The sequence below is a fragment of the Macadamia integrifolia genome, chromosome 2 (genome assembly GCF_013358625.1).
Source record: "Macadamia integrifolia cultivar HAES 741 chromosome 2, SCU_Mint_v3, whole genome shotgun sequence".
NCBI classification, from domain to species: Eukaryota; Viridiplantae; Streptophyta; class Magnoliopsida; order Proteales; family Proteaceae; genus Macadamia; species Macadamia integrifolia.
The window spans coordinates 11,034,110-11,048,775 of NC_056558.1; the positions used below are offsets into that span (position 1 = coordinate 11,034,110).

The 14,666-nt window shown below is 36.5% G+C and overlaps 2 protein-coding genes across 2 annotated transcripts; both read left to right on the forward strand.

Moving 5' to 3' along the window:
- The first annotated feature begins 712 nt into the window (after nucleotides 1-712).
- LOC122063506 (putative receptor-like protein kinase At3g47110) lies at nucleotides 713-8,459 on the forward strand. The gene is made up of 5 exons (XM_042627204.1): nucleotides 713-798; nucleotides 1,258-1,357; nucleotides 5,625-5,931; nucleotides 6,694-7,521; nucleotides 8,023-8,459. Exons 1-5 carry the CDS (start codon nucleotides 713-715, stop codon nucleotides 8,457-8,459), a joined length of 1,758 nt encoding a protein of 585 aa, XP_042483138.1.
- Nucleotides 8,460-9,977: 1,518 nt separating this feature from the next.
- LOC122063515 (uncharacterized protein At2g29880-like) lies at nucleotides 9,978-11,919 on the forward strand. Its single transcript, XM_042627212.1, has 3 exons — nucleotides 9,978-10,126; nucleotides 10,777-11,113; nucleotides 11,204-11,919. Exons 1-3 carry the CDS (start codon nucleotides 9,978-9,980, stop codon nucleotides 11,765-11,767), a joined length of 1,050 nt encoding a protein of 349 aa, XP_042483146.1. The 3' UTR covers nucleotides 11,768-11,919.
- The last annotated feature ends 2,747 nt before the right edge of the window (nucleotides 11,920-14,666 follow it).

Consider the following 14,666-nt stretch of genomic DNA (forward strand, 5'->3'; position numbering starts at 1 on the left):
TAACCAATTGCTCCCAATTGTTTATTAGCCATAGTGAGACCCACTTATTCTTCGTATTTCTTCATCTTCTTCTTCTAGCCTGATTAGACTTTAGAACTGAGTTAAACAAAATTAGAAAAATGGGAGCCATGAGAAAAGAAGGGATAATTTTAAATTATCAAGAGAGAAAGAGAGGTAAAACGTTTACATTTTTCTGGAAATCAGAAATAAAAAATATATATATATATATATATCGAATAGAAAATTTTGAGTAAATATAGAGGAAGTATAGAAGATGACAATACACTACATGAGAGTATAGGATTGAAAATAGAACTGGAAGTTTGATACTCAGCCAATCTAGACCATTTCCCTAAGATATCCAATGATAGATTTACCACGTCACACCAGTAGTTGGTATAACTAAATGGACTATCCAAAGATTTCATATTTAGACAATTGATGAAAAGTTTGCCTCTAATTAAGGCTTCCACTGGTCCTAACTCCTTTGCTTTCCAGAGCTTCTAATTTTTTCTTCATTACTTCTGTTTCAGCTGATGCCAGTACAAAATATAGATAGTTAGATATGGCAGCACAACATTTTTAACTGTTGAAACTTCCATCCATCCTATGGAGAGCCTGAGATGATTACTTTGGAGAGGTGAAGGGATCCGGCTCCTCTATTATGCACAAGAGGCAATAACTTAGATCCAATGCCCTGGTGCACCTCGTCATGGAAACACGCTTCAAGGTGCTGCAGGGCATTGGGTCTGAGCTGCCTCTTCTTGTGTGCAATAGACGAGCCTTTCCCGAGGTGATGTACCTTAGGGTTTCCATTAGTTTTTTTTTTTTTCCACCAAGATTGTACCGAAAATTGTCCTATTTGCTCTGTCAAATCCACATCATTATTATTTTCTGTAGGCCAAGTACACATCATTATGATACCAATATATATATATATATATCACTATTTCAGTTACATGCCCTTGGAAATTGGATCCAGAAAGAGTACACATACCATGGGAACCAAAACTGTATTATAATATAAAGATGATATAATATATGGAAAATGTTCTTTAAGCAAGCGGGATAGGATACGCAATAGAAAGGCTAGGGGCGGAAAATTCTATTTTTGACATAAAAAGTCGTTTCTAAGACTAAATGACTACAAATGCAGTCGTAGTAATTTCATTCAATACCCAAAATTCTGGTATAGGCGGTGGCAGTGGAGGAGGAGGTGATGATCATGGTGGTAGAGGAGTAGTGGTGGTGTGGCAGTGGCGATGGTGGTCGCGATAGTGGTGGAAGTGGAGGAGGTGGTGGTGGTAGTGGTGATGGTGGTGGTGGCAATGGTGGCCGTGGAGGAGGTGGTGTGGAGGTTGTTGAAGTTGTATTAGAAGTGTTTTAATTTTAACATAAAATTACTTCTTTGTCCATCAAATTAACCATGTGCTCATTAAAGAGTAACCCCCTACTTCTTCCTCTTATCTCTGGAATAGGGAAGTTCCTAAAAGATGCTACTTTGTTTTTATTTCACAACAACCTTTTGGTCTCGGTTCATTCCTAAAAACAAAAAAAAAAAAAAAAAAACTGACATTAGCAAATGGATTTCTACTCTTTTTTTGTTCCTATCATGCAAGCCCTAATCGGTCGGTCTCAATCGGGTAGCACCCTGGCATCAGGAACGATCGCTTATAAATGAACCAGACATAACTTGACATAACTCAACACATTTATTAATCAAGTTGGGCCAGTTCAGGCTTTAAATAAGCTTTGGATTAGCCAGCCAGAGCCACTTGCTGAACTCGAAAGAGAGAAAAGTATGCCATACAAATTTATGTTGATTGTGACACAAGCCCCAGGTTGGGTCAACTTCCAACTATTTCCCCAAAATATCTTTGGTACAACTATGTTGTTTCCATGTAGAAAGGTAGAAAATAATTTTTTTCTTGTAAAATCTTCTATTGTTTGTTTTGATGTAAAAAATATAAAAATAAATTAAATTAAAATTAATTTTTTTTTAAATGCTATTAAAAAATATTACATTTGGCAAAAAAAAAAAAAATTCACATGCGTTGGTATGCATTTCCATGCACACCTATTGATACTCCGACCACTATTAGACAATTCTTATCTTTTTAATACTTTGTTTTGCCACATGATATAAACTCCATTTGGGCTCAAACTTGACTTATGAATAAGGGACCTTGAAAAAAAATATATATATATATATATATATATGATTTTCCATACAACAAAAGATGATCTAATCATAGTTTGGTTCTCTGAAATTAATAGGACCTAGATGTATTGTTGAATTTGGAATTTTGATTTCATAGTTGGCGAATCCAGACCATTCTTTCCATCCAATAGTCAGGATTATTTCACATTATTATTTTGTATACTACAACGGGTCTAGATATCGGTTCTCTAGGTAGTCTTGTGTTATTTGCCGATTGAGGAGTGCACTCCTGTTTATGACAATGCCAAAAATAGAGAGTGCTTCCTAAATTTGTGTTGGAGTTACTAGGTGGTCCCAAGTTGTATTATATTTTTTCTTTCTATTTTCTTCTTAATATAATTTATTTTTTAGTGATAAAAGAAAAAGACTATACAGGAACTATAAAGCCCTTAATGAAGCCCCGGGCCCATAACCATTCGATCACTTTGAGTGTATGCCTCTACCGTGCATATATATTTGGGAAGTACACCTAAGTTGGCACTTCAGCTGATCCAAACTTTGGAGACAAAATAAACAAATCCAGAAATAATGTAATGGTGGTGTGGTTCATAGTCATTACCTTATAACAGTGTCCAACCCAAAAGCCCAAACATCAAATGGAAAAGATCTTCCCAAAGTCATAAGCCTGAGCAATCATACACTACCCAACTAATATGGGACTAATCTCTTCGAGGCCATGAAACACACTTGCTGTATCACCTCATGCTGTTGACCTAAGGGGAACAATAACAAGTTGGATTTGGAAAGGGTTTTGCCCAACCCATGATATTTTATTAAGGCTCCGTCTAATTGCAATAGGAATTTAAAAAGAAGAAAATAAAATTTTCATACTTTAAAAGGAAATGTTTATAATCATTACTCCATATGATTGTATATACTATCTAATTTTTTAACCATATTTAGTAATGATATATTTTATATGTAATTTTTATTTTACATATTATAACGAAGAGTTTTGAATGCAAAATAAAATGAAATTTTATAACCAAATATAGAATGATTTGAAGTTAATGTTAAAGTCACATGGGTAATGATTACATATATTTTTTTTTAAGTATGAAAATTTCATTTCCCTTCCCTTTAATTCCCCTTACAATCAAACATAGCTTAAATGCGGCCTGACCTGCTTGAAAAGTAGTTGTGCCAAATAAAAGATAATGAAACTGAATTTTTTTTTTTTTTTTTGGTGTAAGGGTCCCATTAAGGTCATTCAAGGGATCGGCAAAGGAATCAAGAAAGGACCCACGAAAGGGGTTAGGATGAGGACTTAAGAGGACCACACACTTCTTGAAAAGTTGGAAAGAATACTTAATAGGCTAATAGAGTTGCCTTTTCAGATGCAGTGAGGGGATCAAGTCCCCAAGCACTTTCCAAGGGAGCAGTGCTAACCACTAGAGTAAGACCTAGATCAGCAATGAATGTGAGTTCAAAGAGAGAAGGAGAGATTAGAGCAAGATGGATGGCATGTATGCCTTGTAGCAGGTCTAGTTTAACATACTTGCCACCAATCAAAATGAAAGTAGAGAAAAATGCTTCAAAATCTTTGACATCTGATGTAATAGGGGAGAACGTTATTCCATAATTGCCTTCTCTATCTATATTTGCCTGTATGAACTCTATATTACAAGGTCTCAAGGCCATTAATAAAATAAAAATTAGTTTTCTCTTTCACCCAAACCTGCATGGCTCGGCAAATGAATTCCATAATACAAATATGATCCTAAACCTGATAATACATTTCCATATGAATCCCATGAAAGTGTCAAAGCATAGCCCACTTACATATGGTCGCAAGGTTCCTACCACTTTGCGATCAAGTTCAAAGAATAAAGTAATTAAACCAACCACCAAGTGCAACTCAACAATGTATCCAGTTACTCCCATTTGTGTTAGGGATTTATTAGGAATGAAATTAATTAATTCCTTGGATAATATCTCTCAAAACTCTTTAAAATCATTTTGTGAAGTGGATGCTTTGTGCTGTTTTTTGTCATGTAACCAAAGGTTTATTGCGAAGTTATATATTTTATTTTGAGTTTTCATAGGCCATCATCAGATGGCCTAGAACACTAATTAATTGGCTTGTGTTCTATGATTATTTTATTTCATCTGAATATGCCTAGACGTTAAACTTTGTCATATAACCAAAGATTCATTACAAAGTTATATTGTATCTCGAGTTGTACTAGGGCATCTGCTGATGGCAATGCCGAAGGTGGGTCCACATGATAGTAATTAGTTAGCATGTGCTCTGCTGATGGCAATACCCCGAAGGTAGAGCATCAAGTCTATCTATGATTCTGGGTATGCCTGAAAGTTAAATCTGTGCATTCTTATTTTTTAATATATTCTTTTGCTGACTTTTAAGGTGGAAAAAAAACAATTAAAAACAACGGTTCATGACTGCGAAAAATAAGGAAAAAAGAAAACTAGGGTTGTTTTCAAGATGAAGCAACTGAGATACAGTTTAGATTTTTTTCTTGAGAACTTTGACATTTTTTCAGTCATGAGAAGAGGAGCTATATAGAATACAAAGTGGGGCATAGAGGTGTAGTCATAAATCCTACAAACTTAGACAGCACTTGCCATCTCCATCTTTATCTAAATCAGCTACTTTTTCTTCCCCATCTATCTCTATGGAGCCTCCTACTGTGAGCTTGAGAATATTCATGCTTTTGTGCCTGAACTTATTTGGATCAGGATCTTCTACGGCAGCCACCTTAGGAAATGAAACAGATCATCTCTCATTGCTTGAGTTCAAGAACCAAATAACCAATGATCCCCTCCAATTCTTGAGTTCATGGAACGAATCAGTCCATTTCTGCCAGTGGCAAGGTGTAACATGCGGCCCTCGACATCGAAGGGTGGTGGCATTGAACCTGGCAGGACAGAAGTTGGTGGGAACCTTATCACCTTCCATAGGAAACCTCTCCTTCCTTCAATCTATTAACCTAAAAACAACAGCTTCTATGGTGAAATCCCACAAGAAATCACTCTTTTATTTCGCATCCAAAGCATTTATTTGAACAATAATTCCTTTGTAGTCCAAATCCCTTCCAATCTTTCTCAATTCTCCAACCTTAGATACCTCCATCTGAGTTATAACAATTTGGAAGGGAAAATTCCTGTTGAACTAGGCTCTTTGTCCAAGCTCATGGAACTATCCTTGGCTGTCAACAATCTAATAGGAGAGATCCCACCTTCCCTTGGGATCCTTTCCTCTCTCACCTTATTATCTCTAGCATCAAATAGCTTAAAGTGGTACCATACCAAATTTCCTAGACGAAATGACAAACATGTCAATTTTTAGTGTATCTTCAAACAACCTCTCTGGTACAGTTCCTCCCTCCATTTACAATCTCTCATCTTTGACAATTCTTTCTTTGAGCTCTAACAAATTAAGGGGTACTTTGATATTGGCCTCGCTTTTCCTAATCTTCAAAAGCTTTATATTGGAGAAAACCAATTCAGTGGAGCCATTCCAGTTTCATTATGTAATATATCGAAACTCGAAGAGCTCGACATCCCCATAAACAATTTTACGGGACGTGTGCCTACAGATTTCGGGCGGCTGCAACATCTGAATTGGTTTCACATTGCATATAACCAACTTGGATCTTGTGGTGCTGAAGAAGATTTAGGGTTTATAGAATCCTTGACTAACTGCAGCAACCTAGGGCTTTTGGGATTTGCAGCAAACAATTTTGGAGGTATGTTACCCCACTCTATAGTCAATCTTTCAGTCCAACTCACTATGCTATCACTTGGACAGAACCAAATAACTGGTAGCATTCCTAGAGGAATTGAGAACTTTCAGAATTTAATTTTCCTGGATATGGAGCAAAACTTATTCACTGGTACTATTCCAGATTCCATTGGAAATCTTGGGAGGTTGCAAAAATTAGTTTTGGATGGAAATAGGTTATCATGACCAATTCCATCCTCCATTGGTAACGTGACTCAATTGGTGCAACTTGATTTGCATAACAAGAGTCTAGAAGGAAGCATACCTTTGAGTCTCGTTAATTGCCAAAGCTTGCAAATCTTGTATCTTTGCCACAATAAGCTCAATGGAACCATACCCAAAGAGGTTATTGACTTGCCTTCACTCTCAATTGCCTTTAATGTGTCTCATAACTCTTTGTCTAGTCCTCTACCATTAGAGGTTGGACAGTTGGGAAATCTTGGGGCAATGGATGTTTCTTTCAATAATTTGTCTAGTGAGATTCCTATCACACTTGGAAAGAACTGCTTCATCTGCAAGGAAACTTCTTCCAAGGAACCATTCCTTCAACCTTTAGTTCCTCGAAGAATCTTCAAGTTCTAGATATGTCAAACAACAATCTTTCTGGTCCAATTCCAAGTTTTCTAGAGAATTTTCCTTTGTTGCAAAAATTAAATTTTATCTTTCAACAATCTTGATGGCAATGTACCCACCATTGGAGTCTTTGGAAATGCTACTGCTATCTCAGTTACTGGAAACAGCAACCTTTGTGGGGGTATCCCAGAACTTAAGTTGCCTTCATGTCACATTACTCAGACTACACAACAAAGTAATAGACCTTTTGTCATCTCATTATCTGTTACAGTAGTTGGGGTAGTTCTATCTTTGAGTATGATAGTATTTCTCATTCTAAACTGGAGAAGAAACCCTATAAAGGTAGCGAGTTCCAGCAACTCGCTAACGCAGTGGTCATGGTACTACAAAGTTTCTTATGAAGGGCTACACAAAGCTACTGGTGGATTCTCTTCACTCAATTTGAGAGGGAATGGTGGTTATGGGACAGTTTATAAAGGAATCCTTGATGAAGATATGATAACTGTTGCAATGAAGGTGCTTCATAACCAACATCAAGAAGCTTCCAATAAGAGCTTTGTGTCTGAATGCAAAGCTTTGAGAAACATCAGACACAAAAATCTTGTTAAGGTTCTAAGTGTTTGCTCAAGCATTGATTTTGATGATAATGAATTTAAAGCTCTTGTTTTTGAGTTCATGCCAAATGGTAGCCTAGAAGAGTGGGTGTATCCAAAAGAAGATGGAAATAAAAATCAATTATCAAGGAATTTGAGCCTTACACAAAGATTGAACATTGCACTTGATGTGGCTAATGCATTGTTTTACTTCCATCACCAATGCCAAACAGTTGTAGTTCATTGTGATTTGAAGCCGAGCAATGTTCTTCTTGACAATGACATGACTGCTCATGTGAGTGATTCTGGTCTCGCGAGATTGCTTTTGAATTCTGAAACTCAATCCACCTCATTTGGGGTAAAGGGATCTATTGGATACGTTGCTCTAGGTATGTAACAGTTTCAACCTTTTCCTTTCGTTTTATTTACAATGGTGGGTTTTCTTTCCTATCACCATGCCTAGTGAAATATAAGGTTTCAATGTCACCATTTGCCACATGGCAGTACATGTGTTAGCCCATATGATAGGGGACCAGGTAAACATCTCATTGGTACAATTTCAATGTAAAATGAGTAGAGGAACTGGTTAAGGTTACAAAAGATGACATTTTGTAATTTATATTCAACTACATTTGATGGCATTTTGGTAATTTTACTAAAAACTTTGAATCAGAGTTAGATCAACCTTCCTTTTCTTAAAATTTGGGCATCGAAATGTATGCGGGTACGTCTATCTCATGAAATAACATATGTACTACCAAATGGCAAATAATGAAGCGTTATACTTCACTCGGCACAATGACGCTTAGAAGGACCCATAGTGTATATAAATATGGAAAATTCATTATCATCTTGATAATTAATGATGCGAGATCTGTATAATATTGCAGAGTATGGTATGGGTGCTAAAGTTTCCACAAGTGGGGATGTGTATAGTTATGGGATTCTCTTGTTGGAAATGTTCACAAAAAGAAAACCCACTGATGAGACATTTGAAGATGGTATGAACCATCACACCTTTTGTGAAATGGCTTTGAAAGATAATGTCATGGTTATTATTGACCCATTACTCCTGCCCAAGGAAGAAGAAATAGAGAAAATAGAAGGAGAGGCAGAATCTACTGAGAGGAGTAAAATATATGACTGCTTGATTTCAGTGATCCAGATTGGAGTTGTATGCTCTGCAGAATTGCCGAATGAAAGAATGAATATGAGAGAGGTCACAAGGGAAATTGAGTTGATCGACATTTATCTTGGTGTTGACAATCAAGCAGATATACCAAGTCTAGCTCAATTAGTAGGTGATGAACCCTCCTCATCCTGTTAACTTAGTGAATTCCTCATTGACCGAGCCCCACGGGTTGACACCCCTACCAGCTAGCCTAATGTATTGGGATGGTAATGGGTTCAACTTGTTATGAGCCACTAGTGTACTATTAAAACCCTAATATCTCACAGCACATGTAGGAAAATTAGGGACGGTGGATGAACCCTTTAATGTGAAGAGTTTATTGTGCAAAAGACTGGGTTCTCTTAGCCATGATGAGCCACATAGGCTCTGTACTGTAATCTTCTAAAAAATCAATTCTATCATTTTTTCATTTTTTTGAAACAGAAATGGGGTAAAAGCTGTATGGTAAGTCCAGTTCAATTTCTTGTTTTTTTTTAAATGAACCGGCACTTTTTAGGTTTTAGAATCCATTTTTTGAAGCATGAAAAGCAAGCTTCTCACACTCAGAATCGATTCTGAGAAAAAGGCGCAGAATGAAGGTTCCCACTTAAGTACAAAAGGGTAAAACCGAAATTTGTGGTCAAAACATAAGAAAATGGTAAGCCATTATGTGAAAACCCTATTTCTTCTTTCTTGGAAATCCTAAAGAGAGAAGCAGATCCTAACCAAAGCGGGAAGTGGATGCTCCAGCCATCGACGAGAATCTAGAGAAAGAAGCTTCTTCGCCTGCCGTGGACGAGAAACTGTATTGCATGATCTCTCTCTCTCTTTCTCTTTCTCGTTCTCTTTCTCTTTCTCTCACTCTCGTTCTCTTTCTTTCTTGATCTCTTCTCCCTCTGAGCCCCTGAATTTGTTCTTGTTCTACGGTTTAGCAGGTCGAGGGTTTTGGACTCCTCTATGCACGAAGACGCACAAGATCTGCGAGGTTTCTTCTGTCACTTCAGTAGGGTTTGAACTTTGCTCAGAGGTACGCCCCCTTCCCTTCTCTAATCTCAGTTCATCATTTTCTTGTGAGGCTCAGAGTTATTACGTTGTTGCCGAATCTAAAGGCTGGTTTTGTGTGTTTAATCATCTCAAAATTTACTAGTTTATTTTTATTCTGTTTTGTCTTATACAATACATGTTTGGGAACCCCCATAGCCCCACAACAAGATTCCAGAATCCACGATCTTGAAATCCAGACACCTTTATCCTTATTACGAGTTTTCTGTACTTCTCACGGAGCTAAATCCAGACACCTATCCCTTAAAATGTTTAGCACAGTTCGTACGAAGGTAGAGAGAGAGAGAGAGAGAGAGAGAGAGAGATTGAAAAGAACAAGTCATTCCCGCCTCCGCGGCGTTGGTGCTTCTTTCTGTTTTAGTAAACTTTACTCCATAGCCACACAATGTCTTCCAAAGCCAGAAACTAAAAATAATTAAAAATAAAACTTACCAATGGATGAACAAGCATGTAATGAAATACTCTGTTTTCAGAAGGTTTTTAAAACATGCTCCCACGTCTTTTTCCAGTTCAGAAAGGATTCGAGAAATTCGAGCAAAACGACATATATAAATTCTCAACATTTTAAGGTTTTTATTCGCTATTGGTTTCTGCAACATCATGAGTTTCATCATGGATCGTTTGGATGAAGAGATAGGTGAAGATGGCAATGGTAACATTATCAGTGACAACGATGGAGAGGCAGGGGAGGAAAGTGAGAATGAGAGTAGTAGTTCGGCTTCGTCGTTTCCTACTTTCTCTTCTCGGCAATGGCCACAGAGGTACAAGTAGGCCTCTTTATTTTGGTTCCGTTTCATTTGAACTCCATTGGATGTGCTTTGGAATTTGGGTTTTCTTTTTGTAGTAAGAGCAGCTGTGATTGGTGATCTGGTTTGGATGGTGGTCATTGTTAGATTAATGGTGTTCATTATTTGAAGATAGTTGATAGGTCTTGAGAATGTCTCAGATTGCAATCTTAAATAGTTAAAATTAAAGAGATGAAGAAGGGGTTTGAATTCACCTAGCCAATCAAAGCTAACTCTTTAAATCCATTGATGTTCAGATTTTTATCAATTATAGCGAGTACATATGTATTCTAGTAAAGATGCAATAAATTTTTGTAATACCTAATGGCCATTTGTTGGATACTTATGGTGGTCTACAAGATATATTGTTAGTTACACATAATAGCCATTTGTTGCTACTATATATGCCTGAAAATTTCATGTTCCTGCTAGTTTTCTTGTGAATGCCACTGGTTCATTTTAGTACAGCTTAATATGTATTCAAAACCTCATTTGAAGGCCTTTGAAAGCCCTGTGTGAGTAAGGTCATAGGGGTTTCATAGATTAAGGGTTAGGGTGCCTTGGTGAAAATCAGTGTTTTCAATTTGGATTTTAAATTCATGTTCTTTTTTTTTTTGGTAAAATAGTGAGAAAATGTCAACTTCAACACAAACAGTTAATGAGACTGCAAAATGGAGCCAAGCAAATGTAGACACCCTTATTGTTCTGATGGTAGAGGAAGTTAAGAAAGGAAATAGGACTACTTCAACTTTTAATAAAGCTGGTTGGAACAACATTGCCAATAACTTCAAAGAAAAAACTGGGGTCAACTATGCCATTGTACAGTTGAAGAACAAAGTGAACAAACTGAGGCAGGATTATAGTCAGTTTAAGAAGCTATTGGAGACAACTGGTTTTGGTTGGGATACTGCTTCAAGAACTTGTACTGTTGATGATGAATCCATATGGGAATCGCATATTAAGGTATGCTCAATTTGTATTTAATTTGAGTATTTTGAAATGCCAGGATATATCAATTCAAGTATTTGATTATGAGTATTTTTTATTTATTAGGATAACCCTACTTGGGCACGATTTAAGAAGCACGGACTACCACAATGGCCAGAACTATGTATGGTATTTGGTGATACATATGTAGACGGCGAAGGAAGTGGGACTCAAACAACCGTGTTGGAAACTTTGGGGGCCGATGATGCTAGGAATATGATTGAGTCTTGTGATGAGTCAAGTTCCGCTGATGAAGTTACTCCATTAGGTGACACTCAAACTGAAGCAGTGGAAAAAAGGCCAGCTACTAAGCATAGGTATGATAGGACTTCAAATGCGAAAAGGAGGAGGAGCAAGTCTAATGATTGGTCAATGGCATGCAAGGCAATTAAAGATATGAGTAAATCAAGGGTAGAACGAGATGCGAGCATGTCCACTACTTCAACCCAAAATGCGGAACAGATGTACGGGATTACTAGGGCCATGGAGGTGCTTGAGTCAGGATATGAGTTAGATGAAGCACTATATGAGAAAGCACTTCGGAAGTTAATGGCTGACCCGCAATGGAGAGAAGCATTAATTTCCTGCCCTCCTCATCGGAAGTCAATACTCCTTCGTACCCTTCAGTAGTTTGTTTCTTGAAAATTTCTTTTAATTAGATAGATTGATAACTCTACTTGGATTGTGCCTTGACACTACTTTTAACTTTGATGGTTTGCTATGTTTTCCTTCACTTTTTAAGATGTTATGGATTACTGTGTCTTAACTTTTGTTTATAAATGTAGTATTTGATGTCCTGAATATTGTTCATTATACCTTGACACTACTTTTTAACTTTGATGGTTTGCTATGTTTTCCTTCATTTTTTTAAGATGTCTTGGATGATTGTGTCTTGACTTATTTTTCTAACTGTAGTATTTGATGTCTTGGATATTTGTTCAAAATTATGGTTTGATGTGTTTGCATATTTCTAATTTTATATTATAGGAATTGATCAAAGAATGATCGCATTTAGGGAACACATTGAACAAATGGAAAGGGATGACACTGATGCAGAAATCATGATGTGTATGATGTTGTTGATGAAAGCACGTGATTCATTATACACTAGAGAGCCCATACGAGATAGTAAATTGACAGGACCAGAGCGAGTGAGTGAGGTTCTAAATGGACATGTAGACAGATGCTATGAACAGTATAAAATGGAATGCCATGTCTTCCTCAACCTTGAAGCATTAATGCGATAACGTGGTTGGTTGGAAGATAGTCGATATTTAAGAGTGAATGAGCAGTTGGCAATGTTTATATCTATCGTTGGTCACAATGATAGGTATAGAGACATAGCAGAACACTTTCAGCGTTCTCTTAACACTATAGGTGAACACTTTAAGAAAGTGTTACGTGCTTTCATACTACTGGGACAAGAGAATATCAAACCTCCAAACTTCAGTCGTTGCCCTAAACAGATTCTTGAAAAACCAAAGCTCTATCCTTTCTTCAAGGTATGTTGCTTATAATTAAAATAATGATTATGTTGTTTTGTGGTTATACGTGGTTTGATTTGATGAATATCCATGTATTGGTACTAGGACTGCATTGGCGCGATTGATGGCACTCATGTTAGTGCTTCTGTACCTCTACCCAAACAAATACCGTACAGAGGAAGGAAAGGAGATACGACCTGGAATGTTATGTGTGCATGTGACCTTGACATGAAATTCACTTTTGTGTACGCTGGTTGGGAGGGTTCTGCAAATGATTGTCGAGTATTCAATGAGGCATTGAATAACCCTAAATTTGAATTTCTTCATCTTCCACCTGGTACATTATAAATCTTAACCTCACCAGTTGATTATGCTTTATTTTACATATTGTGTTGATTCATTACTTTTCACTTTACGTGCTAGGTAAATATTATGTGATTGATTCTAGTTATCCATCTACTACTGGGTTCTTGACGCCGTTCAAAGGACAAAGATGCCATCTAAATGATTATAGGAATAGACATCCAAGGACAGCAGTAGAGCTATTTAATAATAGACACTCTTCTGTTAAGAATGTCATAGAGCGCAGTTTTGGTTATTTGAAGAAACGCTTGTCAATTATCAGCAAAATGCCATATTTTCCATTGAACACCCAAACATGCATCGTCATTGCTTGTTGTGCACTTCAGAACTTCATTCGGGAGGAAGAAATTGCAGATAAGAATTTTGAGGAGTTTGGTGAAAATTGGTGGAATCAGGAGCCTAGAGAAATTCAAGATTATGTACCACCGGCTCACATTAGTATAAGCTTAGCAGAAATAAGAAGACAGATGGATGATCTTAGGAAAAAGATTGCAAATGAGTTAGCTATTAAAGCCGGAATGGCTCAAATTACATGATTACATTTTGATGATTGAATTTAAACTTTAAAGTAGTTGGACATGTTTAGCAGTTAAGAATTAAGTTGGAAGACCTAATTTATGCCCTTAAGTTCATAAATAAATACTTTAAGAATTATGTCAATACTTGAATTTATTCTTGTTCATGCTTTTATGTTATTATGATAGATCATATTTTTGTTCAAACATTTCAAATTTCATATGGCAAGGAAACACGACCAAACATTTCATATTTGACGTGAACACCATGTTGTTGATATGGAGCTATTCTTACTTATGTGTCATTCGACTTAAGCTATCTAGGTAATACTGGTTTTCATAACTTAGAATTTATGAAAAAGCAATTGACTATCCTTAGATTTTATTTAAAAATCACAATTTTGACACCCATGGTGAAGATGACATTTTATGTAAATATTGGTTTCTAACATAAACGATTCTGTTAAGTACGAACCATACATGTTTCTATTTATTTCAGGTTACAAAATCAAATTTTTTTTTTGGTTACCATACAACATTTAAGATGCAGAATCACTCCAAAAAAATAGAAATGCAAAAAAGTGTGCTAAACCCAAAACCATGTTTAAAAAATAGAATCGTTACAGTATAGAGCCTTACATTATGGAGAAAAAAGGCCGGTGGTAAATAGAGTAACGTGAAAGGATCCAGGTGAAATTATGAATCAGTTTGCACCGAGAAGCATCCAGATGAAAATATATATATTTTTATTTTATTGTATTTATTGTGTGTGTGTCATTGTTTTTTTCGTAATTAAAATACGTTTAGTGATGAGAGAGTTATAAAATGGTAAATTACATTTGGGTACCTAATATATTGAGAAATTATGCATAGAATACCTCAAGTTTGATTTATTAATGTATGTATGGAATATTTTTTATATTTTCAATTTTTTTCATAGATATTATATTTGTTGTTTTCTCTCCCTCTCCGGATGTTCCACAACACCACAGTCTGCAGAAGAAAGAGAAATATGAAACTGAGCCTATTGAGAAAGAGAGTGGAAGAGACAATAAGGGCGAGAGAGAAACAAGTGAGAGAGAAACAGAGCAAGGGAAGAGAGAAAGAGAGGGGGAGGGGGTGAGGGTGGGGTGAGGGTGGGGTATTGCGGGAGGGAGAAGATGGCAA

What these genes read in the sequence shown, in the direction of transcription:
- LOC122063506 (XM_042627204.1), top strand. Translation starts at nt 713, where the DNA reads ATGGAAACACGCTTCAAGGTGCTGCAGGGCATTGGGTCTGAGCTGCCT. An exon ending in CGAGCCTTTCCCGAGGTGAT is followed by an intron (nt 799 to 1,257) that starts GTACCTTAGGGT and finishes GTGGTGTGGCAG; the next exon opens with TGGCGATGGTGGTCGCGATA. An exon ending in TATTGGATACGTTGCTCTAG is followed by an intron (nt 7,522 to 8,022) that starts GTATGTAACAGT and finishes ATAATATTGCAG; the next exon opens with AGTATGGTATGGGTGCTAAA.
- LOC122063515 (XM_042627212.1), top strand. Translation starts at nt 9,978, where the DNA reads ATGGATCGTTTGGATGAAGAGATAGGTGAAGATGGCAATGGTAACATT. An exon ending in TCTCGGCAATGGCCACAGAG is followed by an intron (nt 10,127 to 10,776) that starts GTACAAGTAGGC and finishes TTGGTAAAATAG; the next exon opens with TGAGAAAATGTCAACTTCAA. An exon ending in TATGGGAATCGCATATTAAG is followed by an intron (nt 11,114 to 11,203) that starts GTATGCTCAATT and finishes TTTATTTATTAG; the next exon opens with GATAACCCTACTTGGGCACG.